Below are 27,635 nucleotides of genomic sequence, written 5' to 3'. Positions count from 1 at the left end.
GGCTTTAAAACCCCCAGCCCTCAAGAGGCTGGACTTCCAGCCCCCCCACAACCCCCTTCTCCGGGGTTAGCAGCCTGTGTTTCCTCACCCCCAGTGAATGTTTTCCTTCAATTGCAATTCTGGGGCAGCGATGGCTCAGCTGCTCCCTGTTGACCTTCAGATGTCCCCTGTCTTTTAACAAAGAAAACAAACCTGATCCAGACCCCATAGACTGTATCAATAGGTTGCAACAGGATTGTTTAGATTTTGAAATACAGTTTGCTTTTATAGTTCTGACAGAGGTGGGAGTGATTCCTGGTTTTCAGCCAAGTCAGTGGATAGGTTTTTAAAGTTATCTCTTATTTTTTTTGAGATAATGCATCATTTCTCCCTTCCCTTCCCTCCCTCCAAGACCTCTCATTCGTACCTCCTTGCTCTCTTTCAAATTCATGGGAAGGCTAGGAGGCCTCAACACTACATACAGAATTACAGGCAACCAAGGAGTACTGAGAGTCAGAGAAATAAGTCTTCCCTGGGGAAGAGCATTGGTTACCTCAAACCACAGTCAGCTCAGAAAACACACACACAAGTAACATTATACAGACTGTGTAGGCTGTGTTTATTTAGGGATATATATGCATACATATTTATGTAACAACAGTTAATGGGTTGTTGCCCTCCAGACAGCTGAATCTCCGCTTCCTTACCATGGTTGTGACCACCAGCTAAACTGCGAACTACTCTTTCAGGTTCGGCAGGTTCTCCCTTCACTGAGCCTTACTTTCTCACTCCATTTTGATATATACGCAGCCAATCAGAGCCTGTTCAGAGCCTAAATCAACCCTCCAGCATCTGCCTTTTGTCAGCCATTGCCCACCCTGCAGACTTGCTCCTGCCCTTCCTCAGCAGGCTTGCCCTCAGGCCTCACATGCTCTTGGATGGCAGGCAGCCTGTGGCTGTGGAGAGTTTTCTATCAAATCTTAACTGTCCTCTCCTTACAATAAAATTTTCCTCTCACTTACTCCATCGTCTGTGCACGGTACTCTTTAGAGCGGTGACAAGAACCGCTTGTCAGAGAAAGAGAAAGAAGATCTGCTACATTAGCTCTCCAGGAGAGATTGCATAGCAAATGATCGAATGGACAGTTCTGCACATTCAAAAAGAAAATTGGAAATTAACATTACAAGAGTAAAAATGACAGAACATAACTTTTCTTATACATCTGATGTGAAAAATGAAAGAGTTCAAAAGTTCAAAATAGTTCTTTATTTTAAAAATGCACATATATATATAAATACATACACACACTACAATTTACAAGTTAGGTAAAATACAATCAAAGTTAAATGAGTTCTGCACATTCTACAGAAGTAACATTTGCAATTCCTTGGGTTACGAGCAATTTCATACCAATAATATGAAGCAACCTTAAGATTTACTGTTGTAATAATTCCATTTTTCACTTTCTAGAGTTTGATAGGAGATAGTCAATATCCTGAAGGATTTCAGAAGTTCTTTTCAATGCTACCGATACACTCTCTTTATTAGTTGCTTCTAGCAGGGTTTCTGAAGATCCTGACATACAGGCATCAGAACACTGTTCATTTTTCTTGCCAGAAAAATGGAGGATACCACTGCTTTCCAGGAGCACTGAGTTTCTTAGTTAAGGAGCTTTACCCCACATTTTTCATTATACAATCTGAGTTTAAGAAAACCTGACTTCGGTATGAAAATATTTCTCAGTTTAAGGACTATCTATTGAATTCATGATCGCATTGGACTTCAGAGTTTATGGAGTCCATCCCTTAGAGATGAGGAACTCAGCCATAGTGTACAGAGAGTGGGGATTGTGTTTGGATGGAGGGTTAGCAGGAAAGAAAAGAAAATTCCAATAACATTTCTTAACCTAAATTTGCTAAGCAAATAAAAAGGGAACAAGAACAGGACGAAAGCTGCATATTTTTAATGAACAAAAATGTAGAGTAAAAGGAAATTTGCCTTCTCTTGCAGAACTAGTTTATTATTTGAGTAAGATTGTATAACTATTTTCTCCTAACTGAACAAGTCCCTTCTGGAGGAGGGAGCTCACAGAACCAAGAGGATAAAATACACACTGCCCAGGAAGTATATGAATCTCACAAGGTTGAGGAAGCTTCCCAAAGTTACAAAATTCCCCAAATCCCTAGCCAAGGCTGTCTCGGCAGGAGCAGCTATTGGGGAGAGCTGACTCTGACTAGCTGAACTGCTTCTAAGTTGTGCAGAAAAATGAAGAGAAAACAAATTTGGATGAACGATAGGGTTCATAACAGAAGTTACTGATAGATTTTTAACAGTTATAATTTATATAACTATATAAGAGGAAATGTCTCCAAAAGAGATCTTAATCCTAGTTCATCATTCCTTATTTAATTGAAACATAAAAGTATAAATGTTAACATAATATTTCATGACAAGAAAATATTTTAGATATTGTCTGACTCAGCAAAACTCAGTCACATGCACGCATGAACTAACCGTCATAAAGTGCAGCCATTAAGAACAGACTGAAATGGAATACTTCTGTATTCTCTTAAAGGATACAGTTAAATTTCTGTATTTTCTCAAGCTCAGAAGCAACAGACCTATGAAAGATAAAGAATGACATTGGAACATGAGCTCTTACCACACGTGACAGAAAAAGCCAGGAGGCAGCATGTATGAGGGCTGACTATAACACTCTAGCAGAGCCCCCTATGTGAATGTTCTACCTTGTTTTTCCCCACCAAGCCAGAACACTATACAATACTATAATGATCACCTCTGGAAAGTTAATAAGGACATTTATCTAGAAATGGTGATTTACTCAAGTTACTAAGAAGTTGAACCAATAAACTAATGATGGCAAGGTAGAAAAAATACCGAACTATACTTTAGAAAGCTATTTAATGTGCGATCGTTTCTTCCTTCAACCACACTCTTGTTTTTGACAAGGCAGAGGATGGGGGTGAGGGGGATGTCTTGGGGGTCACAGCTGTTCCTCACTGCTTTCACCCACAACTGCTATCACCAACTTAACTTTCACTTTGGTTTTCTGAGACAAGGTCTCACTGTGTTGTCTTCGGACGACCTGGAACTGATTATGTAGACCTGGCTGACCTCAAACTCATCAGGATCTGCTGGGCTCTGCCTCTAAGTGCTGGGATTAAAGGCATGCACCACCACTGCCTGGCTTCAGACTTCATTTCTTAGAATGCCAACATCACCCTTGTTAAGTTTTGATGTAAACAAAACATTTAATAAAAAACAAAACCAGTTATAACTTAAGCAGTGGTTAGTGATCAGTTTTATAATCATATGCAACTTCCCTCCTTCCCAGCTGCTTTGAGCCACTTTCCTGCTCTGAAACAGGTGGGAGTTGAAGGATGAGGCATCTGCAAAGTCGGATCCTGAGAAGGTCAGCACACTAAAAAATCACACCTACTGTTTTCATTGATTTATTCTAACAAGTATTCACTCAGGCACAGACTTTAAATCAGGCTGTGTGCGCGCACACATTATCCTGCTACATTCTGCTAAGTCACCTTAAACTTCCTTTTAGAAAGGTCATACATTAGGCTCAGCAGTAGAGTCCTTCCCTAATACACACAATGCCCTGGATCTGGTCGCAGAACGGGGTTATCAAAGATGGTTCCTGGGGCTGCAGAGACGGCTAAGTACACAGCCAGCTCTTGCAGAAGACCTGAGTTTGGTTCTGAGAGCTGCTGTTAGTGCTCCAGGAAATTCCAGGCCTCTGGCTTCCTCAGGCTGACCTGCACTCATGTGTGCGCATGCACACACACACACAAATGAAAATAAATCTGAAAAAATACGTTCCTAAATTGTTCTTGGTATTCTTTTCCAGTACACTGAGATTTTTTACTTAGTGACATTAAGAGTATCAATGACCTTCCACCTGGTTTTACATTTATGAACTTGTGTTCATCCATGTGACCTTCTTTATCTATTATAGGATCCATCTCAATTCATCAAAACATAGTATATCCTAGCAAATACTACCTGCTCCTGACAAACTGTCTTCTCACTGTCTCCACAGGTCAAAAGACCCTGTTCTATACTTAATGTGTATGTGTGTTTCCTTGCATGTCAATCTGTGTACCACATGCATGCCTGGTGCCTGGGGTGGCCAGAAGAGGATGTCAGATCCCGTGAACTGGAGCTAACGAGGGCTGGAAGCTGCCACAAGGGTGATGGAAATGGAACCCGCGTCCTTTGAAAGAGCAGCCAGTTACTCTCAGTTGCTGAGTTTTCTCCTGAACGTTCCTTTCTGTCTCTGCTCCTGACGACTCCCAAAGTCTGATGTCCTGAGACACTCCTGTGGAGCCCTGGCCCATTCTCCTGAGGATCTAAAAATACTACTTGCTTTACTTTCTAATGCGCTTATTAATTTAGGACAAGAATTAACTAAACAGAAATTATTTAAAAGTCAATTTTTAAAAAAAGCTTATGCTACTCAGTATTATATTTCCTTTAATACTGAATTCTCCACAAAAATTTAATATCATATATAAAGAGCCACTCATTTTGACATAAATTTTCAATGTAGAGTTTTCTGTACATCAGATTTGAAACAGTAAATTTTTTTTTTAAGAAAAAAGTTGTTTTCAAGCTTATAGTATGAAAAAGATTTTGTTAAATATGTTTAAAACAAAAGGTTTTCTTGGGCAAAAAAAGGTTCAAGGTTTTCCATTTACTACTTAAAAAAATATTGTTTTTAACCTTTATTTATTCACTCTATGTGTGTATGTGTGTGTGCGCGCAGTCAGAGGACAATTCTGGTTTTACATGGGCTCTGAGGACTGAACTTAGGTCATCAGGCTAAGCAGTAAACATTGACTTACTGAGCCATCTTACCAGCCCTTGTGTTAGTCACTGTATTGCTGTGAAGAGACAAGGCAACTCTTGAGAAAGAGTTTAATCTGGGGCTTACTTACAGCTTCAGAGGATTAGTCTATTGTCATCATGGCAGGGAGCATGGCAGAGAGAAAGGCTGGGCCTAGTATGTCCATCCCCTAGTGACACACTTCCTCAACAAGGCCCCATGCCTCCTAATCCTTATAATCCTTTCAAATAATGCCACTCCCTAGTGACTAAGTACTCACATATATGAGGCTATGGGGAACATTTTTATCCAAACCATCATACCTTGATACTAATTTTTAAGTACTAATTGGCTCTTACTCACAGATTAAGTTTACAAGAAATATAAATACCAGTTTTCTCTGAGAACAGGTGACAGCTGTTTGGGCGCCTGTCTTATACTAGTCTGGGTGAGTCTTCGGCACCATGATGTTACTGGTGTCAGGTAGCTGGAAAAAACACATTAAAAATATTTGATAGGGAAACTCATTCATTTGTACATCAACAAAAATGAACTGAAGTTAAAAAAAAAGACGAAATTTTGATTCTAACTTACTATGTAGCTAAGGATTGTTGTAGGAGGTCACTTGTTTGTTCCCGGCTGCTTGGACCCAAAATAACTACAAAGAAACTATATTATTTGCAATATTGTTTGGCCAATGGCTTAACCGTACTTCTAGCTTGCTCTTATATTCTAAACTAACCCATCTTCATTAATCTGTGTATCAGCACGTGGTTGTGGCTTACCCACGTCTGTCTCTGGCAGGGCTAGCTAGCTTCTCCCTGACTCTGCCTTCTTTCTCCCAGCATTCAGTTCAGTCTTCTCCACCTAGCTCTACGCTGCCCTATCACAGGCCCCAAACAACTTCTTTATTAAGCAATGGTACTCACAGCACACAGAGGGGAATCCCACATCAGAGGATGACCTTGAACCTCTGATCCTAATGACAAGTGTTGAAATTATAGGGCGTGCCACCTTGTTTTAAGTTTTTTGTTGATTTTCCCCCACTGTTTGCTGCGAATGGAATTTAGGTTCTTGTCTATGCTGAGGAGATGCTCTACTAACTAGCTACACTCTCAGTCTGAATTTTATACTTTCTATAATACATAATATTGAAAAAAAATCAATAAGACAGTTTGAAGAAAAAAAGATGAAGAAAAATTTTAAGTGAGGCAATAAGATTTTCTAAATCGTAACAGAAGTAACTTTTTCACATATTCATAAAGAATAAAATAATTTTATTTGTATTCATATTATAAAGGAAACATCTAAATTAAAACAAGAAAGGAATACCTGTACTTCACTTAAAGCTCAAATTTAAATGTCTAACTCTTTTTAGTTTTTCAAAGTAAAGTGAAATTCCTTAAGCTTGGCATATGTCTTTATATAGTCTATATAAGCATTTGCCTTCGAAGATTTAAACCTGGAAATGCCCATCGGAGCACACACATGTATAAACATATATACACATGCATATAATGAAATGTAAATTAATGAGTATCAAAAACAAGTTTAATAAATTGAATGATCTTAAGTGATGGGATAGAACAAATCATGAAAACATTTGCCAACGGACTTTTTGAGAGAGACTGTTTAAAATAGCAATTGAATGTTGGAGTATTTAGACCAAAACAAGACCACACAACAGAAAAACAGATTCAAGATGCTAAGTAAGCAGTTCTGTGGGCCCCGACAGTTAAAACCGCTCTAAAGTCAAGACTACTACTTGTAAAGCCACAACAACTAACAGTGAACTACGAGAGCAGAAGTCGTATTGCTAAAAACTAAGTTCAAGCATCCTCCCATTTAAGAATATCCATCAACTAGTTTTAATGTTTTACCCTTCACAGAAATGCATACAATCTTAGCCATTTACAGTCATTTACAAACTACCTTTCTTTCAGTCTCGTTAAGGAATTAGAAAGTTGGCTAACACAGCTAACCATACTTGCCATTGAAAAATCACACATGCTCAAAATAGATTATTTTTAAAAATTGCTTGGAGGCAAACACATTGGAGTCAGTTTAAAGCTGACTTGATATATTTCATTGAGTTAAATTTCAGTGTAACTGAAAACTCTGCAATCTGGAAAAACTAAGATGACACATAACATTTAAGTTGTACATATGCTCCATCGATTGAGACATGAAAATAAAATTGCTCTTCCATACCTTTCATATGCTCCAGGATGCTCAGCTTGAATTAGCTGATCCTGCCCATCAGGAAAAGTTAATCTGCACCAACCCAAGGTCAGACCTTGACTTACCTTACGAAGCAAAAAGAAGAGGTAAGTTTTATTATTCTAAAACTAAAAACTAAAATGTTAGCAACCTCTTTTTTTTTTTTTTTAAAAATAAATGGATGAATCATTATAAATTTATTTTGAGAATTGAAAGACTGTATTTGAATGGGTTGTTAGTATACGTCATCACCCACACAGTTATTATAAATGCCAGTCCTTGTTGCAATGTGTTACTTTATATACATAAAGTGACTCTTTGTTACACTTTTCTGATTTTTTGCTAAAAAATTCATTGAGATCAATAAAGCTTCTGGACAAGTCTCTAGCACCCAAATTGTGGCTCTCAATTGCCCATGTCTGTAACTGCAGGCTTCTCTCATGCCCTCCATTTCCTGAATAACCACTTTGAGGATTAATATTAATTACAAACTGTTTGACCTAATAGCTCAGGCTTATTATAAACTAGCTCTTAAAACTTAAATCAACCCATTTCTATTAATTTATATTTTACCACAAGACTCATAGCTTGTTACTTCACATCTTTCTTCTCTAGTAGCTGCTGGCATCTCCCCTTACCCTATCTTCTTTCTCTCTATTTCTCTGCTTGGATTTCCCACCTAGCTATATTTTACCTGGCTATAGGCCAAATCAGTTTCTTTTTAACCAATGGTAATAAGACTTATTTACAGAATACAGAAGGGCACTCCATAACACATAACTCCAATTCTATGGACTCAGATACCATCTTTGGATCCCAAGAGCTCTTGCATACATATGATGTACATAAACTTACAAACGCACAAATATATATGCATAAAAAACCAACAACATGATAATTTGAGATAAAGTAATACTGTTTTCTGTAGATGAGTAACTAATCAGGATATATTTCACACTGTAGATATCAGACTTTTAAGGATAATGTATTATGCATTGAAAAAAACCTAGAAGATAGCATCTTGAATCACAAAGAAATGATATATGAGGAGATAATGTTTATCCTGATAATAATAGTATATAATATACACAAGTATCTAAGATCAGAATGGTATCTCATATGGAACAATTACAAATGCTACAGCAAATTTTACCGAGCATTACAAATGACAGCAGCTCTCAGGGTTCACATATCAGATATCCCTCATATCAAATATTTACAGTACAATTCCTAACAGTAGCAACAGCAGTATTTTATGATTGGGGTCACCACGACATGAGGAACTGCCATAGCATTAGGAAGGTTGAGAACCGCTGGTCCTAGGTATACTCACTTCTCTGTTTTCAGCACAGGAGCTGAAATTCCAATTCAGTGTTAGAGTGACGCCATCTAAAAAGACAGCGTGAACTTTGTCATCAGAGTAGGCAAGAAATCTTCCCACATTGGGTACGAGAGACTCCTTCAGAAGCACAGGCAGGGGATTGTCAGCATTTACTTCAGCTACCTAAAACCAAGGAAATAAGAGCACAAGGCAGGAGTTTTCTTTGAAAAAGATTAAAGTAATTGTTAATGAACCCTGAAGCAACTCAAGATTCTTATTCAGAAGTTGAGTGCTACAGAATTCTTATCTATACTTTAACTTTTAAAAAATTACACATACAAAATTGTTTACCTATTAAGATTAAGTTCTAATACCTCTCTGTAAGCTACCATCCTGCTATGAACTTAATTTAGGCAAAAACTGTGAATTATAACAGCATATAAATTTACAATCAAATGAGTATGGATCCTGAAATCAATGTCTGAGAATCACTTCCTCTAAGCTAGGATTAATGAATTGACTTTTACACTCATCAAACTAAAATACGATACTATCAGGGTCTGTAATGACAATGCTGTGACATACTCAGATTCAATCAGTTCCCATCTCTCCTCCAGTAAACAAAGAAGCAAACGATCAATCAGCTGGACATGGTGGCTTACACACATCTGTAATCTCAGCACTTGGCAGGCTGAGGCAGGAGGATGTCCAGTTTGAAGCTAGCCTGGGCTAGCTAGGGCCAGTCAGGACTATATTCTGCATCAAAAAGTTGAAAAATAAAAAGGGGCTAGTAGAGCTTTGTGATGAGAGTGTGTGCTCGGCATGCTCTAAGCCCAGGTTTGAATCCCAGCATGGGGTGAGGGGTAGGGGATTACATACACTAAAACATAGGGGCAAGGGGTATGCCTAGGTGGCAGAAAGTATCTGCCCAGTATGTGCAATGTCTTCAGCTTTAAAAAAAAAAAAAAGGCTGATTTTCCAGTCTGTCTATGAGGCAGATATTTCTCTTGAAGTTTTCTGAGACAGGGCTTGTGCTGACTGGTTTTATGTCAACTTGACATGAGTGAGTGATCAGACAGGAGGAGCCTCAGTTGAGAAAAACGCCTTTATAAGATCTGCATTCTCTTAATTAATGATGATGGGCCCAGCCCATTGTGGGCAGGTAGTCCTGGACAGTATAAGAACGCAGGCTGAGCAATCCATGATGAACAAGTCAGTAGGCAGCACCCTTCCATGGCCTCTGCATCAGTTCATGCCCTCACAGCTTTTGATAATGAACTGTTATAGGGAACTGTGAGTGAAACAAACCCTTTCCTCCCCAAGTTGCTTTTGGTTATGGTGTTTCATCACAGCAACAGAACCCTAACTAAGATAGGGTTTCTCTGCGTAGCCCTGGTTGTTCTGGAACTCACTCTGTAAAGCAGACTGGCCTTGAACTCAGAGATCTGCTTGCCTCTGAGTCCTGAGTGATAGGACTGAAGGTGTATGCCACCACAGCTGGTTCAAGGTAGGTATTCTCTTGAATAAACAAAATTTTGAATGTCAAAAAGAATTTCTCACATGACTTAGCTGAAAGCAGTTTGAATGTGTAAGCATGTATTCAAACATCTAACTGTCTTGCTTTCCCATACCATTTTCCAGCAGCAGACATGATAGTTGTGGCTTAGTGAAAGCCTCGTCTTGGCACAGTGTTGAAGAATTCTGTGAACACAAAAAACAGCCCCTAAGTGTTTGTAAATGATGACATTTTTCTGTTTTCTAACACCTGGAACAGTGGTGCAATGTCTCAGCAACATCCTGAATGTCATGTAACAGTTCAGGTGACTGTGGCAACTCGCCTTCCTAGAAACGTAACACTTCCTAGAAAGTTCTTTTCCCTCTGCCCTCTCTTGGCTAGCTAAAGCTACTCCTTGACCTTCTAGCAACAAAAGAACTCCATGGATAATTTCAGGGGCTCCTTTAAAACTGTTTAAATTAATTAGTTATTTGTGGTGTCTGTGCACTCATGTGTGCCATGGCGTGTGTGTAAAGGTCAGAGGACATCTTTGCACCTTTATGTGGCTTAAGAGGTCAAGCTCAGGCTACTTGGCCCGCATAGCAAGCACCTTCCTCAGTTGAGCCTTCTTGCTGCCCAGATGTTCTAAAGAGGTGATAGTCACATATCTAAGAGGTTTAGCAAAGTCTAAAGATGGCAAAGAAAGCAGGTAACTATGTATAGAAAGTCAAATACTTTCTGAGCCTGCTAATCTATCCTGGAAATTGTTTACAGATACTTTCATTAAAAACAATTATTTAATTCAACATTGCATTTTCATTTTTCTGGGTGCTATAGATTAATTAAAACAACTTTTTATTTTTTAGCTTTTTGGGACAGGGTTTCTCTGATTATCTCTGTCTGTCCTGGAACTCGCTCTGTAGACCAGGCTGGTCTCAAACTCACAGAGATCTGCCTGCCTGTGCCTCCCTTAGTGCTGGGATTAAAGGTGTGTGCCACCATCACCTGGCAATCAAAACAATTTCTAAAAAGGTGAAATAACGAACCAATCCACATTTTATCTTTAGGACACTCTCATAAAACTTGATTACTGTGAAAATAAGAAACTGGGAAAATTTCAAATGTTTCCTCAAATCCCCAACTTGATTAAAGCAATTAAGGGCTGCCACACTTGTCCCGAGAAACAGCACTTGAGTCCCTCTCAGGACTCGCTCACTTCCTGTGTGAAAGTTTATCTAGACTAATACTCTTGTAATGACACGGATTACTTTTTAAATTATGAGACCAGAAAACCTGACAGATTTGTGGCAAAGACAAATCGTACCCACTGCATCCTAACCTTAACAAAAGAAACACATCGAGGTACTCAGATGCACGCTTTTCTCTCAGCTGAACATCACCAACTCACCTGGTTGCCTGTTTAATCAGAGAACGTACAGAGAAGAGACTTCCTGGTCTGTCTGGAGGAAGGTTATTTATGGAATAAGTTTTTTCTTCTCTCTGAAAGTATAAAACAAACAAACAAAAATCTGGTTCTTAGTACTTAACTATTTTTCCTTGATACACACACACACACACACACACACACACACCAACAAAGCAAGCAATTATTTTAATACTCTAAAGCCCATAAAACCTACATATTTTAATGGTATTCTTATGGTGCCTTTCTGGTGGGGGGTAGGAGGTATACATGCTATTGTCCACCTTTTATGTGTGCCGTGGGGATCTCAACTCAGGTCCTCATTCTTGCTCGTATGGCCAACATTTTACCCACAGAACCATCTACCTAGTCCCCAATACATGCTTTCTACTTTGTAAATATTAATTGAAAGTAATATAGTGACTCAAAAGTAATGCTCTGGGCTTTAGAGGTTTTTATGGACAAATTCTATGACACAAATTTAGCTTCTGATTTAAACAAACTGTTTAGGGTGTTAATGGGTAACAGTGGGTATAACTATAGTAAAAACAAAGTGATTAATAATTCACCAGGTGTCAATGCTGACAGTAAGATTATAATTAATTTGCCATGGTGAGGAGTGAGATGTTACATAAAACATTAAATTTTATATATATATATATATATATATATATATATATATATATATATATATATAGACTTAGGAAAGAACATTTTATCAAAACTTGAACTTCATTGTTAGCTTACCTTTTCTGATTCTTCTTGACTTGAGTAATATGTAAAATAGTTACCAAAATAAGGCCCTTCTGATTTGAAAACTGACCCATCTCCAGGATAAATCTCTATTGAGTTTACATTTTTATGGGTAAGCCTAAAATAGAGAAATAATCATATTTTTTAAAAATGAAGACTAATGCATCCAAGAAAGCAATCATTAAGACAACAACAAAAACAGAGACATGGTAATGCTGAGCCAAAGAGAAATAGGACACACAAAAGTGCCTTATATGCTTATTTCAACAACTAAGCTCAGAGTTTCTAGAATTCAGAGAATCTTGTCTTTACATACCCAGTACCAACATAGGGACTGACATATAACAAGTCACCAAACAATATCAATGCACAGAAGCTGAATACCACACTTAGGTCCTGAAGATAAGATCACTCTTCAACAAAAATAATTGGTGTACCTGATGGATAAGATTAACTATCCAAGTAAGGCGTATTATATATGTAGCAGTCAGGTATAACCAAAGCATCCGGTACATACTTCGTGGAAATTACTTTCATTGGAACAGATCTTTATATGGTGTTGGGGGTAGCAAGAGGTAATGTACTTGCTGTCAAGCCTGATGCCCTGAGTTCAATCCCTGGGACACATGATGGAAGAGGGGAACGGACATGGGAAGGTTGTCCTCTGACCTCTACATGCATGCTAAAGCACACACATGTGTTGCCACCCCCAGGAAAAAATAAATACAATTTAAAACTTATGCAGTCAGAAGTGGGTGGGTCCTCATACAGAAAAGGGAAAGCCTTCTTGTAACCAAAATAGTATCATTTTCTACTATTATTCATGGATGAATCTGGCTAACACTGTATTTCAGTCATTAGACAGTAACTCTGTGGTGGGGGAGAGAAAATTCAGTAGGGAAGTGTAGGTGCAGAACAGCCACGAAAGGAATGATTTCCTTTGACTGAATCATCCTTAGGCGGATTCCATCCTCACCAGGTAATACAACCAGACATTCTTGTCTAGAAGGATACCCTAAGTCCCTGCTACAAACATACATTCACCAGCAAGACTGACTTTCAATGGCATTGGAGATGCCATATAAGCCTCACCTGTATATAACACCCTACACCATAGGAACCTCACCTGTATATAACACCCTACAGCACAGGACCTTACCTGTACGTCACACCCTTGCACCACACCGCAGGAGCTCACCTGTACGTCACACCCTACACCACACCGCAGGAGCCCACCTGTACGTCACACCCTACACCACACCCCAGGACCTCACCTGTACGTCACACCCTTGCACCACACCACCTTCACGAGCTCAGGATAGGAATAGTCTTCTCGGTCAGACTGTCTCTGCAAAAGTGAGTCACAGAAGTTCCACCTGTGAAAGAGAAAACTGGAGCATTAATTCTGGTTGCTCAAAAATAATTGCCATTGAAAGTCAACAAACAGTGCCACCATAATGCTTATTCCTTGCCTAACTATATAATGTATATGCATGCTTACACACACACACACACACACACACACACACACACACACACACACACGTACATTAGAGAAATTTTAAAACAAGTCTTATTTTGTCATGTATCTTTTCATTAATTCTCAGTAACCTCATTAATGGATCTCAGTATAATGTAAATTAAAATTTTTCACTAATCTTTAAAATTAACCTGAATTCAAACAACAAATCTTTACTGAAATATCTATGGTAGGCCGGGCGTAATGCTGTACACACTGAGAATTTAATGTCCCCCAAAGGAGATATGTTTCCTGTCACCAGTGGAGATGCTCCATCTGGCAGTGTAGTGAAGCAGAAATCACCAAGTCGGGTGGGGGTGGGGGAGTCAATGAGTGCTATGGACGTGAATAAAGACCTAGCTTATCAACAGACTCTGAGAAACCAGAAACCGCTCCAAGGAAGTCAGGCTTGGGCTGGGACAAGGGAAAGAGACGGTGGTGAGGAGGACAGAGCTTCTGCTGGAGCAAGGAGCAGGAGCTGGGGCAGGAGCGAAAGGGAGTCCGCGTGAGCACCCAGCAATGGTGAGGACACTTCAGCAGGCACAGGGACAGCAAGGACACAGCGATGTCAGGCGTGAGGACCACAGCGAAGGAAGCCATCAGATCATGAAAGCCTGCTATGCCAGGATAAGGAAATGGATTTCAAACTAAATCCAGTCAAAGACATACTTAATTTAGAAGCATAAAACCTCTTCCGTCACAGATTTAGAATCCTGGAATTTCCAGTTTTAACTAGATAATTATGGCAAGCTCAAATGCTATTCCTAAATTTTAGGTAAAAATGTGTACTCAGAGAAGACCTAGGAGCAAATTTCAATTCTACAGGTGCTAGTGATGTAACTTGCTTGAGTTCTTTACCATTTCTGGATCTTAGGTTCCTCTATGAAAGGATTATAGTGACTCTTGTAACAGGGTTCCTATACCAAATACATAAAATAGAACAGTCTCACTTAAGTACTTTATAAATGTTAGTTTTTTTAAAATTGCTAGAATACTCATAAGAAGTTCACATTGCAAATTTTTAACTATTATTCATCTTTGAATGAAAGTTAAATTTTTGACCTAGCCATGAAAGGGTCTCCATAAATTGAACCCTTTTGAAAAAGGACACATTTGCCAGTTAACTAAAAAATGGGGAGCCCTTGGGACTGATAGCAAAGAAAAAAATCTGTAACCAAAACTTAGTCAGGTTTATGGGCAGGTCCAGGGTCTAGCCTGTGGTGTCATGGGCAGGTCTATGGCCTAGCCTGTGGGGTCACAGGTCTAGCCTGAGGGTCATAGACTCCCTTCTAGGCTTTCTCCCAAAGAGCCCTGTTCTTCTGTACTTTAAAAATTCTTTTAGGGACAGTGACCTTCATTAGACACCCTATATTGCTATGAATATTATCCTTTAAAATAAAAGATTTTAGCCAATCAGATGAGAGTAAGAATAATAACAGATGTGGCTGGGTATGGTGGCTCATGCCTTTAATCCCAGTACTTTTGAGAGGCAGGGACAGGGGTTTCTATGAGTTAGAGGCCAGCCTGGTATACAGAGAGTTTTAAGGCCAGCCCAGGTTACATAGTGAGACCTCGTCTCAAAAAATCCAAAACCAAAACCAACCAACCAACCAGAGCAGTATCAGCTGATTTAAAAGCTAAGATCAGGTAAAAAAGGGCTCTCCCCAACCTTTCTCAGCAACAAGCCATCCCTGCAGTACCTGTGCATGTGTGGGGCAGGGCAGCTGAGGAGCAGGGCTCTGGGAAGGACAGAAACCTCTTTTCCACTTTCTTCTGCAGCGTCACAAGTTATGCTTCCATTTGAAGGGAAATCTGCACCAGTTTCAGACGCTACGCTAACTTTGTTATGAAAACGAAACGCTAAAGACAGAGGATATTTCCACTGCTCCGGACAGGAGGCAACAGACCAACACTGCTTCATCCACGCGTACACACATCTGTGCCTTGTACTCGGGGACAGCAGCTCCTCCTTCTCCTCAGTTCCATTCACACAACATATGCTTGCTGAAGCTTCTTTAGATTTCAAGACTTGGTGATGAAGTTCATTTTCTTTATTCTTTAATCTTTGTCCTGATAAACTTCCACACGTGCAGAATTTTCTGGTCTTTTCAACTAGTTTATCTTTTGGGACCTGATTATTTGTCTCAGGGAGTACTACAGATGAGTCCGGCTTCTGGCTCACTTTACACAAAAAATGGACTGTAAATTCATGCTGAGATCTGGGCAGGCAAAGGTATGCACGTCCATCCAGTGACGTTATCTTTACAGCGCCGCTCTCTGAATATGTGATGCTGTCGTCTCCAGCAAGACTGGGCCATTTTACTTCAAAGAAATCAATGAAGATATGCTGAATTGAGAGAAGAAAATAAAAACCCCATATTTTCTGTTAATGTTCATTTTTCCCATAGTTTTGATATTAAAAGTACTTTATAAGAATTTAATATACTTGTGTTTTTACTACCTAGAAAATAAAAACTGGAGTTAATATACGGCTTTACAGATAATACTGGATGCTAATATTTCTCTTGGAAAAACACACACACACACACACACAAGACGGGACGGGGGCGGGGGGAGAAAGAAAGATGTAGATACTATCTAATTAGTGCTAAACTTACTTTGACTAAAAATATTCAATGATTTAGGGAGAGCTGGATGTATAGACCACTCATCCCAAAACTCTAATCTGAAAAAGGACAGACATGAAAGGGAACCAAGGCTGTGGCGTGCTATACAGAAGCAACTGGAGCTTACATGGTGTGGAAGTACTGTAGAAGTCATTGGGAAAACAACACAGATAACACAGAAATAAATTCAATACTTTGGTATTGGAATTCCCAGACAGCATTTGGGAAGTGCTGCATCACCAGATGAACCAAATGTGACATGAAGCCCCTGTCCTAGAAGGTGTCCAGCACAACATTAGCTGAAATTAATTCTAGGTGGCTTTCAAAATAATTTAAAACAATTCAAAAACTCAAATGTAAACTGACCCTAGGAAACAGCAGACGCAAATAATTAACAGTCTCTATCAGCTTCTTCATACAAGAAATCAACAGTACTGTACATAACAGAATTTGATCAATTATTGTATATGGTCAACATTTCAACTTCCATCTTTATCAAATCTTGAAAGCCCATAGTCTGTGACCACACTGCAGCATCAGCAGCAAATGACACCATTTTAATGGCGCAGTTATTCAAAAGACACTGGAGAAAGATCCCCTGGAATAAGTTATAGCTTGCAGCTCTTTACAGCCCCCTGCCTGCTAAGGTTTGGATATGACGTGTCCTTCACAGAGGCTCCGGTGTGGTCTCCAGTTGGTGGCACTGCTGAGAGGTGAGGAAGGCACTAACTTCCTCAAGGATTAATCCATTCATGAGTTCACAGATGAGTGGGCTATGCTAGGTCTGGCTGGAGAAAGTGGGTCTCTCATTCCTCTACTTTCTGGCTGCTAGGTTTTGTTTCTGCCTACATTCCCCACCACAATGCTCTGCTTCAATACAAGCCAGCAGCGCTAGACCTGAAACAGTCAACCTTTGAGCTGTCCATTGCAGGCATCTTGGCATAGTAATGCACAGATATAAGACAAACACAGCCACAGCACAGCATGAGGCGAGAGAGCCTTGGGAAGCAATGAACAGGCACAGCTGGGCTGAGGGTGTGGCTTGGTGTGAAATGCCTGCCTGCCTGCCACCTGTGAAGTCCTGGGCTAACGCCCTACTACCAAGAGTCATCGAGACTAGGCTCAAGTCCCAACTTCCCCACTTTGAAAAATTTCACAAATTAAATCAGAAAAACTCTGAAACATAGCCTATACCGGAGCTGGTAACTCAGGAAATCCTAGCAGATACCCATGCCACACTGGTACCACTGAAGTTCTGGTGTGTTGGAGATAGGATCTAACCACAGGGCCCACGTTAGTCTCAAATTTAGGAGGTCAAGTGATCCTCTTTGTTCTAATTTTAAAAAATGGCAGGAAGGGAGTCATGCCATAAGGGAGGGTTATTGGAAGAGGAGGGAGGGAGGGAGGAAGACAGGCAGACACAGAACCACCTTTTAAAAGGAACACAGCGAATGTGCACAGGAGGCCTTCTTAGTGGCTGCAGCTGAGGAGGTTTCCTGTCAGCGCTCCAAGGGCAAGCCAGCACAGATGCCTGAATGCTAACACTCTTGCCTCAGCCTTTAAGTATGTTTTGGGCAGTGGTAGTGCACACCTTTACTCCAGCATTTAGGAGACAGAGGCAGGACTCTGTGAATTTGATGCCAGCCTGGTCTACAGAGTGAGTTCCATGGAAGGCTCCAAAGCTACACAGAGAAACCCTGTCTCAAAAAAAAAAAAAAAATTGCCTTTAGTTCCTAGTCTATATGCCATTATCCCTCAAAATCAAAAGATATATACAAGAGCAAAATTTGTATACTTATACATAATTACAAATTATACTGGCTAGGTCTTAATTTTTAACACAAACTTGAGTCATGTGGAAAGACAGAACTGAGGGAACACCTCCGTATACCAGTCTGTGGGGCCTTTTCTCGGTTACTCAGTCATGCAGGAAAGCTCGTCCCACTGCAGGCACTACCATCCCTGGGCAAGGGGGCCTGGACTGTCAAACAGGGAGCTAAGTGAGCCAGAGACAGCAAGCCAGTCAGAGTGTTCCTCATGGTCTCTGCTTTAGCTCCTCCCTGGGCTTCCCCGAATGATGGACTTACTTACTAACTGAAATAAATCCTTTGCTCCCCAAGTTGCTTTTGGTCAGTGTTTTATCAAAGCATGGGAAAAGTAAACTAGGCTCATATCCTATTACATATCAGCAACCACACACAATTAACTAAAGTTCATGTATGAAATTTCTTAATATTGAGGCATATGAGAATAAAAAAAGTCATGATATGAAATGCCACAATCCGGGCTGGAGAGATGGTTCAGAGGTTAAAAGCAAAGAGAGTGCTCTCCCAGAGGACCTGGGTTCAATTCCCAGCACCTACATGGCAGCTCACAACTGTCTGTAATACCAAGATCTGACACTTTCATATGGAAATATATGCAAGCAAAATACAAATATAAAATTATATATACATATATACATACACACACACACACACACACACATAAAGAAATGCTATAAAGAAAATGTCAAGGAGTTGAAATGTGCCACTTCCATAGCCCTTGGTCTGGTGCAGCATATCGGACTGTGCATTCTACAGCGTGTGCCCATTTCCAAGTGCTAAGCCAACTCTCTACAACTAACCTGTACTAAATATTAGTCATAAAAATGTGGTTTTAAAACATCACCTTCTTTCTCTCAGGAGGTATGAGGCTTTCAGATAAAAAGGGGCGTGTAGCCGAAGAGTTTCGAAAATCCAGGGCTCGCTGTAGCTGCTCCTAGAGAAAGAAATAGAAAATTATCCGAAAATCAGTTCAGAATGGTCAAGGTCCAGAATCCTAGTTACCTTTCCTATTCTAGCAGCTTCGGCAGTCCCTTTGTGCTAGGACTTACTCGGTAGGTGCTAATGACAAAGTGTGTCCGCTGACGAATCCGCTCTGGCTGTTCTAAAGGGTGTGTAGAAAGAGCAGGCGCCTTTTCAAACAGAAACTCCGAGCCACAAGGAGAGAGCTGCAGTGTGGAGCCGTCCGCATACTGCACGTGCACTGAGTCGTCCTCATAGAGCACCATTCGTACTTCCGCTGCCATTTCTACGCCCGGCTCTGCCACACTTCGGCACAGACCTGAGGAAATGGGACCAAGGTAGCACACGCAGTTCTCTGAGTGCTCAAGAGTTGTGCCAAGCTAAACACATGCATTTCCTAAGAACGCAGGGACAACACACAAGGACACCAACTGTGCACACTCTTGGTGGAAGAGCAGTGGTCTTACCTCGGTTATCTAAAATGATCTTCCTTAAATGCTTTGAGTAACCCCTACGGCTTCACTCCACTGTTAAGAACATAACCTGGAAGGAGAAGACAGTTCACAGAGTTACAAATGTCCTGCTAAGTTTTCTGGCTTTACTGTTTCTCAAGTTGAGTTTTGTATATTGTATGCTCAGGATCTCATTGCAGATAAACCAATTAATTACACTTGTAGCAATCTGGGCGGGCGTGACAGCTCAGCACGTGAAGGTGCTTGCCTTGCAGGCCTGAGGAACGGAGTCGTATCCCTGGAATCCACAATGGAAAGCGAGAACAAAGTTGCGGCAAGCATGTGCATGCCTGCACTCACACATCATAACACATACAAGCAACAACAACAAATAAAAAGAAAGTAATACAGAAAATCAGTTCTAGCACATGCAAAAGACAGGCCAAAAGTAACGAGCAAGTCTAAGGAAAAAAGACCTTTGAAGAAATGCAAATACCACAATTTATTGCTCCCCAGTCTGGAGTTACGGAAGCAGTTAGTAGAGTGTCTTGAATTTCTCACTTCTTAAATTCTATTTCTTACCTCCAAAATGACTGTTTTCACTGTTCTCCATACCTGTGTGGGGCAAAGGGGAGGTGCGGCTTCTTTTATACTCCACTATGTGCTAGGCAGATGCCAGGGATGTCTGCTCATTTGTGAAAGAGAGGGGTACAGGACTGCGGTAGGTTTAAGAGACAAAATAGTGATGACAGCACCCAGCACTATCCAAGTCACCTTGTAAGGGTTCAACAAATCTTAGGAAATGTTAATTTTTTTCTAACACGAACCCCACTTTCTTCTATATTACCCTCTCCTTCTACTAAAGGGCTCAAGTCTCATCTGTCAAAAACAACAAACGACTATGCAGAGATAAGACTTCCCAAGCTTAAGGCCATTCCCTATCAATAAACCTCTGAAGTACAGAAACCCCTCACTGCCATAGTCTCTTGCTAATCTTCATTCTATTACAACCCAACTTTCCCTTCTACTTTTCCCCTGGCCTTGTTTCATAACGGCCACCAACGTTTTTGTACACCCAATGTCTTCGGTCCTTCTCCTAGATGCAGTCAATCTGTGACACAGTCGTACATTGTCCCCTCTTCCAAACTCCTCCCTTTCTCCTACCCCTAACCCCATTTTGGAATAGTAAGGGTTTCCGCTCTGCTTCTACTTCTGTTTTTACTTTCATCATTCTTATCTGTTACCTAATCAGAGCTTCAACACCTTAGTTTAATAACAGTTGCTACTTTTTAGCCTCATCTTTTGGTTTCGTTTTTAAGATATGCAATGAGCTATGCACAACACAGGCTAACATGTGGAGTATGTTTGTATGCAAACAAATGGCTTACCTATGTGCTGTCTCTTACTAAGATTCACATAGTTTTCATTATTTTCTTTCTCTAGAGAATTTCTAAATCTACCCCATTCCTTTCAGAGATTTCAGTTAGTTAACAGCACAGACTTGTATGTCTTTGTACCACAGATAAAATGGAATCTGACTGGACTAGAACAAAGGCACTCCCACCGAACACAGACTTCTGTAACATCCCCTAAAGTCGTTCTTTAGCTGAACCCTATCAACCCTATCCATCCGTCCACAGAATCAGATCTATATTCTTACACTAGAGCTTGCAGAGGCCACACAATCGAGTCCCCATTGTCTCCAAACGCCCCTCCCTAACTCCCTTGTTCAGGTCACTTTAATAATATCGGCTTTATAAAAATGTTCTTGAAACAAGGCATTGTCCATCTCAAAAATCTTCGCACCGTTCTTCCTGTCCAGCTCGCCTTCTCCTTGGCTTAACTAATGCACGAGAGTCCTTGTCAGCATCGCCACCTCAGCCCAAACACCTCCGCACAGAGGCCCGCGTTATCACCTGAGCTAAACTGCTTTACACATTCTTATCCCGGTTTACCTTTTGTCCTCACAGACCTTATCAGTATGGAAATTATTTGTCTGTTTTCGCCCACCAGGATAGACCCTCAAACAGAAAGGACCTCATTTGCCTTATTCACAAATGTATCACTGGGATGGTATTAGGTGAAGAGTGATGTCAGGCAAAAACACTTTCAACAACTAATAATAAAAGAATGAATGTTTAAATTCTTACCCTTGAGTTTGCCATATGAGTTAACGACACTGACTTCTTGATGCTGTCTTCCTGTAACTAGTTTTCTATTGATTCTTTTAAAATCTTGCTTGAATTTGGCCCTTTACCTCCTTTTGTTGGAAGCTCATCTGTCAATTCCTATAGCTAAGACCTTTCTCCTGTTTTTCTCTTTCTATTCCTGTTACAGTTAACGTTCCAGAAGTCGGACCACACTAACTCCTTTACATTACTTGTTTACATATTTACTCAATGTCAATAAACAAACACCATGACAAGAGGTGGAGATATATATGTGCATACACGCATGTCTGGTATTTTAAGAGAAAACAGGTGCTGACACATAGTTGAAAGAGTCTCTTTCCTGATACCAGACTGGGAAATGGAATCCCTATCTTTGTACCTCCCATATAGCAACTTTACTGAAGTTATTATTTAAATAATCGAGTATACACACAAGAGAGTGTAGTGTTTAAAAGTTCTTGGCGCTACAACAGATTACGGATTTTTGGCCTCCTCTGCACTGTTTTCTTCTTGTTTGTATTCCCATCATTCAACACATTTTGTCTGGTATGACGAACTGGAAAACCTTGTCTGTTCTGCATGTTGAAACCTCGCTTTTCAAAATAGAGTCTAGTTACCCGGGGAAAGAGAAAGGGGCGGGTACACGCTCTCATCAAGACCGCCGCCAAACCTCTGACACTCACGCGGCAGTTCTGGGTTGGGAAGTTGTTTTCCACATCGAGGGGAGAGCAGCCAAGGCCTCTGACCGACCTCTGTTTTGTTCAAATGGCAGAAACCGTATCGTTCGCGACTGCTTCTCCGGGGTTACTTCCGTCAGCTAGTAACTATTGAGTGATACTTCTTGATGAAAGAAAATAATCTCATCTGCGCAAGAAGTGTTTCGACTGAGACTCCCGTTCAAGTCCCGGCGGCTGAGGCAGCAGCGGCGAGCCGGACGACGGAAATGAAACACAAAACAGAGAGGTAGCAGTTTGAACCTCCCGCACCGAGAAGAAAGCGCCGCCTACGGAAAAAGTGAGATCGGAAGTCCCGCCTCTCGCAACAAAGGGCAGGACCGGAAGAGGACGGGTATTTCCGGGTCGGACTCTGGTATCCACTTATTGGGAGTTCAGTTCCTCTGAGGAAATTGAAGATCGATTGGGATTAGGTTTGTGGACCACTCTTCTCCCATACCAGGCAACCACTAACTCAAGGATGGGTTTTAGCGGAGTGATTAAATTCTTAAAAAAGTAGTAGAAAATATCGAGACTACTTGTTTTAAGAAGTGCCAGAAAATGTTTTCTAATTCCTATTTTATCGGCTTTAGACGTGTACAAACGGATTAGCCCAATTCACTGAAGTCAGGATGTGGATTGGAGAGTGGCTGGGAAGACAAAATAATGATTTGATTAATTATGGGTGTTCCTAAGATTAAAAAACCCACAGCGCTCTATAAGCACATATAGCAGACTTAGAAAAATATTTCCACTGAAACCTGAAGGGTTTGTGTTTATTGAGACAGGATTTCTTGGTGCAGCCCAGAGTATCCTCGAACGCGCTCTGTAGACCAGCTGGCCGTGATCTCCACCCACCAACTCCCAACCCCGCAACAATTACTTTTTTCTCATTTATCGCCAACAGAAAGTCTGGCCTCCAGATTGTAGACAGTGTCCACAACAATCCAGACAGCTCTTGGTAGTAAAGCAGACCTTCGTGGGCTGCTTTACGGCCTCCAATATGACCATGAGTTCAGAGCAAGGGGGGTGGGGGGCAAATCTCTCTACAGGAGCATAACCCATATGGCCACACCTCAAAGTTTAGAGTTTTAAATAGGTGCTTGCTAAGTATGAGCAGTCCAAGGGAAAGATGATTTCCTTTACAGGGGCTGAAGCATGGTTAGTGAGGAAGGAGGCAGGAAGCATTGGAGCCAGATCACTAAGAATGGAGCCAGACTTGAGGGAATTTTCTGATCCTAAATTATTAAGAATGTTATCTAGGCAACATTTTTTTTTAAAGTTTTATTTGGTATACTTGTTTAGTATAAGGGCTTTAAGCAAAGATGGCATCAAGGGACTGGGAAAAAAATCTTAACCATCATTTGAAAAAAATACTGATAAGCAAATTGATTCCAATCTTATGTAAAGGCATCCTTGAATAGGTAAGTTTTCTTTCTAATGATCTGCCACATTACGTTATACATTGCAGTTTTCCACCCCTGCCTGTTGTTGTCTTTCCAATGTTCGAGACCTGAGTGAAATTTCTACAAGAAATTTCATGAAATTTTGAAAGATTTCTGGACTTGCTGATGGAGAATGGAATTGTGGGCAAGGACATGAAGAGCTCAGCAGAAGGCTTGTGAACAAATAATGAGATAGACTGTAGGTTCTCAGCACTAAGGAGACAGCAGCCCCAGCAATTATTCTGATAATTATATTCTGGGGAATTACTAGACCTGGAACTTAACAGTAAGACTCTTAAGATTGCCCAAATTTCTGGTTTGGGCAAGCGGGAAGGTGGCAGAAATGATAAAGAATTCAGGAAAAGTTTGAGTTAAACTTAAATTTTTTGAGTTCACTTGGTGAAAACTGTAACTAGATTTGCCTGGAGAGCAACGTCCGTTTACACGCTAGGTGAAGACTTAAAATAATGAAACAAAGAATGTGATATTAAAAAGTTAAGGGGACTGGAAAGATGGCTCAGCAGTTGAGAGCACTGGCTCCTCTTCTAGAGGACTTGAGTTCAATTCCCAGCAACTTCTATAACTCCACTTCAGGGAATCAGACACTATTCTGGCCTCCCTGGGTACCAGGGACACACTGGTCCATGCAAGCAAAGAATCCATACATACAATTTTTTTTTTTAAAATTAAAACAGGTAAAGAGCCCACAAAAGCACTGCAGAAGAGCACAGAGAAAGCAAATTATTGTGTCTTAGATTCCTAGATGTTTTTAATTTTGTTAGTATTGCCAGAGAGAAAGCTGAAACAAAGATCTATTAGGTTTAGTGAGGCAGGGACCAGGGTCATTGGTGATTTCAGTGAGAATCATTGCATATAGCAGGAAAGGATTTGAAGAATAGATAGCTGACAAGGAAAGGGATAAATATGGGCCACTTGAGAAGACAGACTATAGGACTCTGGGACAATAAAAATTAGGTAGTCAGATTTTATTTTTTATTTAGTAAGAATGACATGGGGAGCAGCTCACGAACACAAAAGCCAGATTAAAAGAAAGAAAAGGCAAAATAAGAAACCCCACCAACCATAACAACAGAATTCATGAAAGAGGCAGGAACACTTAGGAAGGGTGCTTCCTGTGGAGGAAGAGAAGATAAAAGTGGACACGGACATATTTGTGTACATCTGTAAAGCAACTAATTAGGTAATGAAAGATTAGAGGAAGAATGAAGCAATTAAAATCGGACAGGGAACACAATAATCACTAGCAGTACAGCCAGTCGCAGTGACAGTGGTGATTCTGATTTACATTGGCACAGGTCTGCCAGAACCACGGCTTCTAGCGGCATGACTTCTAAATGCTGTGTTGAACTTACAGGGTTCATTTTTACTAGGCTAACATCACAGGGCAGCAGCATCTGCCAAAGGTTAAAGACCACCAGGCTCAAGCCTGTTTGTTGGCAAAATTGGAAGGGTATCCCCCATAAAGGCATCATTTAGTAAACTTCGAGTTCCTGATGAAAGATTCTTCAGAGGTCCTAAGGGAAGGGAGACCAGTTTGTAGGGAGAGGCTGTTTCTGCAGCAATAGAAGGAACAGAACTTGAGTGCTGCCATGAAACAGGAGTTTAGGAACTGGGTCTCTCCAGTAATAGACTAGCAGAGCGCTGGAAACAAAGCTATGGTTCCAGCCACAAGGTGAGTGTCACAGTGTACTTTACAGCTGCTCGAAGACGCTGGAAAAATGTGTTCTGTTAACTTGGCAGCTGGCTTTGTGTGCCCACCCTCAGAACCTGATAGGAAAGGGGCTTTTTTCCTTTTTGTTTGAGCTGACTCTTGGCTATAACAGGTTTTCTATAATCCTACCAAACACCCTCCTCTCATTTAAATAGGACCCCCCTTTTAATAACAAAAAAGTCTACACTTGTGTCCTAGCTGCAGCTAAGATTCAGTGGAATGCCTACAGCATTACCCAAAGACTAAGTCCGATTTTAAATTCTAGCACCCTCTTGTAGATAAACCCTATGGTTCCCCAGAGAATATATTCTCCATCATGGTGACAAATCCAGGCTACTGAGATATAGTATGTTCTTGCCTTTGTGCTAGAACTGTGCCAAAGTTGATAACTGGTTAAGATCAATATTTGCTCTGCTGTCACAACTCATGACTGACATTACTGACACCAATGCCTATGCTCACTGGAAAGCACTGTATTTCTATTTCTATGAGGAGTCCGTACTTGTTCCTGGTGAAGACATGCACTCTACAAGACAATGTAACATAGGACCAACTCATGATATGGTTACAAACTTAGAACCAAGAAAATAAATACGGCTACATGGCTTCTTAATGCAGCTTCTTCCTGTTTTGGCATGTTCAGTCTCAGAATCCAGTCAAAATGCTGTGAGAGTTCAAAGAGAAAAGAAGCAGCCATCTGCAAAATGTCAACATTCTGGTCAACGTCCCAGGTCTAGACCTAGCTAGGGCCTCACAGCCACAGATGGCTCCAATGATTAGAGCCCACAGCTGCTCAAGCTGTCTACACCAGCCCACCGATCTCACGTCTAAGGTGTTCTTCCTTCTCATTCTAGGGAGAGAACTTAAGGCCTCATGCTAAGCAGATGAACTAGCACCAGACCCTGGGTAGTTTTTTTATGTAGAATTTATAATGCAGGTAGCCTCTGTTAATAGTTACACTGAGTACAGTACTGGTGACAGTAGGCTGCTGGTCAAATACTGGATGTTTACACAATGACCACTAGATGTCTAAAATATATGCAGCCCAGTTATCTCTGGGTATCTGTTCTAATGTGCTCTAACTATTATGTTCCAAGACTGCAGTCTGTGCTGATATGACAAATTTCAAAACACCCAACTATGTAATGTACTTGCTCTTTAGAACATGGACTCTAGAAATTAATGTATTTGTTAATTTCCCAGGTTCATTTATTGTTATTGAATTCAATTATTCAATTGAGTATTGAATATCTCCATCTTACAATTTCTCTAACTTCTAAACCTTTAATTTATTTCATGTAAGCAAGCTTAACAACAAATTCTTTAAAATACCATTTCAAAAACTTAGAACAAAACTAAGTTTTATTTTCAAATTCTAACTTTAATACAGATGAACAAACAAGCAGAAAGTGAGAAGACTAACTGTATAAGCAGACGGATGTACCAAATGTAGAACAACGAGTGTTAATATTAACACAACTATTTACATGCATATTTACAAGCGACCCTTTCTTATTTATTTTTAGTTAGTTGGAAAAAGATTTGACATTAGGTAAAAACATTACTTAAATAGGGCCGAGGTGGTACAGTATAGTAAAAGTATTAGAAAAGTGATATTCACGGTCTATCAATTATAAAGCAGATGAAAACCTGAATGACAAATACCTACTCAAGTTCTCTGGTAAAAAGTCAATGCAATCCATGCTGTGAAATAAAGATGAGGACGCCTTATAAAGAAAGCAGAGTAATGACTGCTGTAGGATGGAGGGCTTTGAAGTTAGCCAGGTCAAACAGAGAAATGATTCTTGAATTGGAATAAATCCTCAATGAAGTCTTGGCTCCTTAGCTGGTGTTCTAAACCCCACCCACCCCTCAATTAATGAGTTTAAAAGCCCTTGATATCAAATAGCATCTACATATGTAAATAAGTTGTTTATATTCCCCAAGACTTTGGTGCTAAAGATTTTCATGATTATGATTAGTATTTGAAACTAAATTTATAGAGAAACAAATGTTAAACTAAAATAAGATCTGTAATAATCATACCTAAAAGAGAATGCTACATTTTTGCAGTAATATGTATTTCCAGGCTAAGACTTTTTTACCTCAAGAAAAAGTTGAATGATAAGCATCTAATCAGC

General features: G+C 40.3%; 1 protein-coding gene across 1 annotated transcript; it reads right to left on the bottom strand.

Annotated features, from left to right (window-relative positions):
* Positions 1–1,222: 1,222 nt before the first annotated feature.
* Positions 1,223–22,601, bottom strand: C15H5orf34 (chromosome 15 C5orf34 homolog). The gene is made up of 14 exons (XM_048443070.3): positions 22,288–22,601; positions 19,449–19,524; positions 19,071–19,300; positions 18,866–18,955; positions 15,269–15,915; positions 13,324–13,425; positions 12,044–12,167; positions 11,282–11,373; positions 10,010–10,079; positions 8,391–8,561; positions 7,049–7,143; positions 5,229–5,324; positions 2,560–2,600; positions 1,223–1,629 (listed from the first exon to the last, which is right to left on the bottom strand). The coding sequence occupies exons 3-14, from the start codon at positions 19,263–19,265 to the stop codon at positions 1,439–1,441; spliced, it is 1,914 nt and encodes a 637-aa protein (XP_048299027.3). The 5' UTR covers positions 19,266–19,300; positions 19,449–19,524; positions 22,288–22,601; the 3' UTR covers positions 1,223–1,438.
* Between the last annotated feature and the right edge of the window lie 5,034 nt (positions 22,602–27,635).

The sequence above is a fragment of the Myodes glareolus genome, chromosome 15 (assembly GCF_982192425.1).
Source record: "Myodes glareolus chromosome 15, mMyoGla1.1, whole genome shotgun sequence".
NCBI lineage: Eukaryota > Metazoa > Chordata > Mammalia > Rodentia > Cricetidae > Myodes > Myodes glareolus.
The sequence above is the reverse complement of the archived record's forward strand: the minus strand, read 5'-3'. Positions and strand labels throughout refer to the sequence as shown.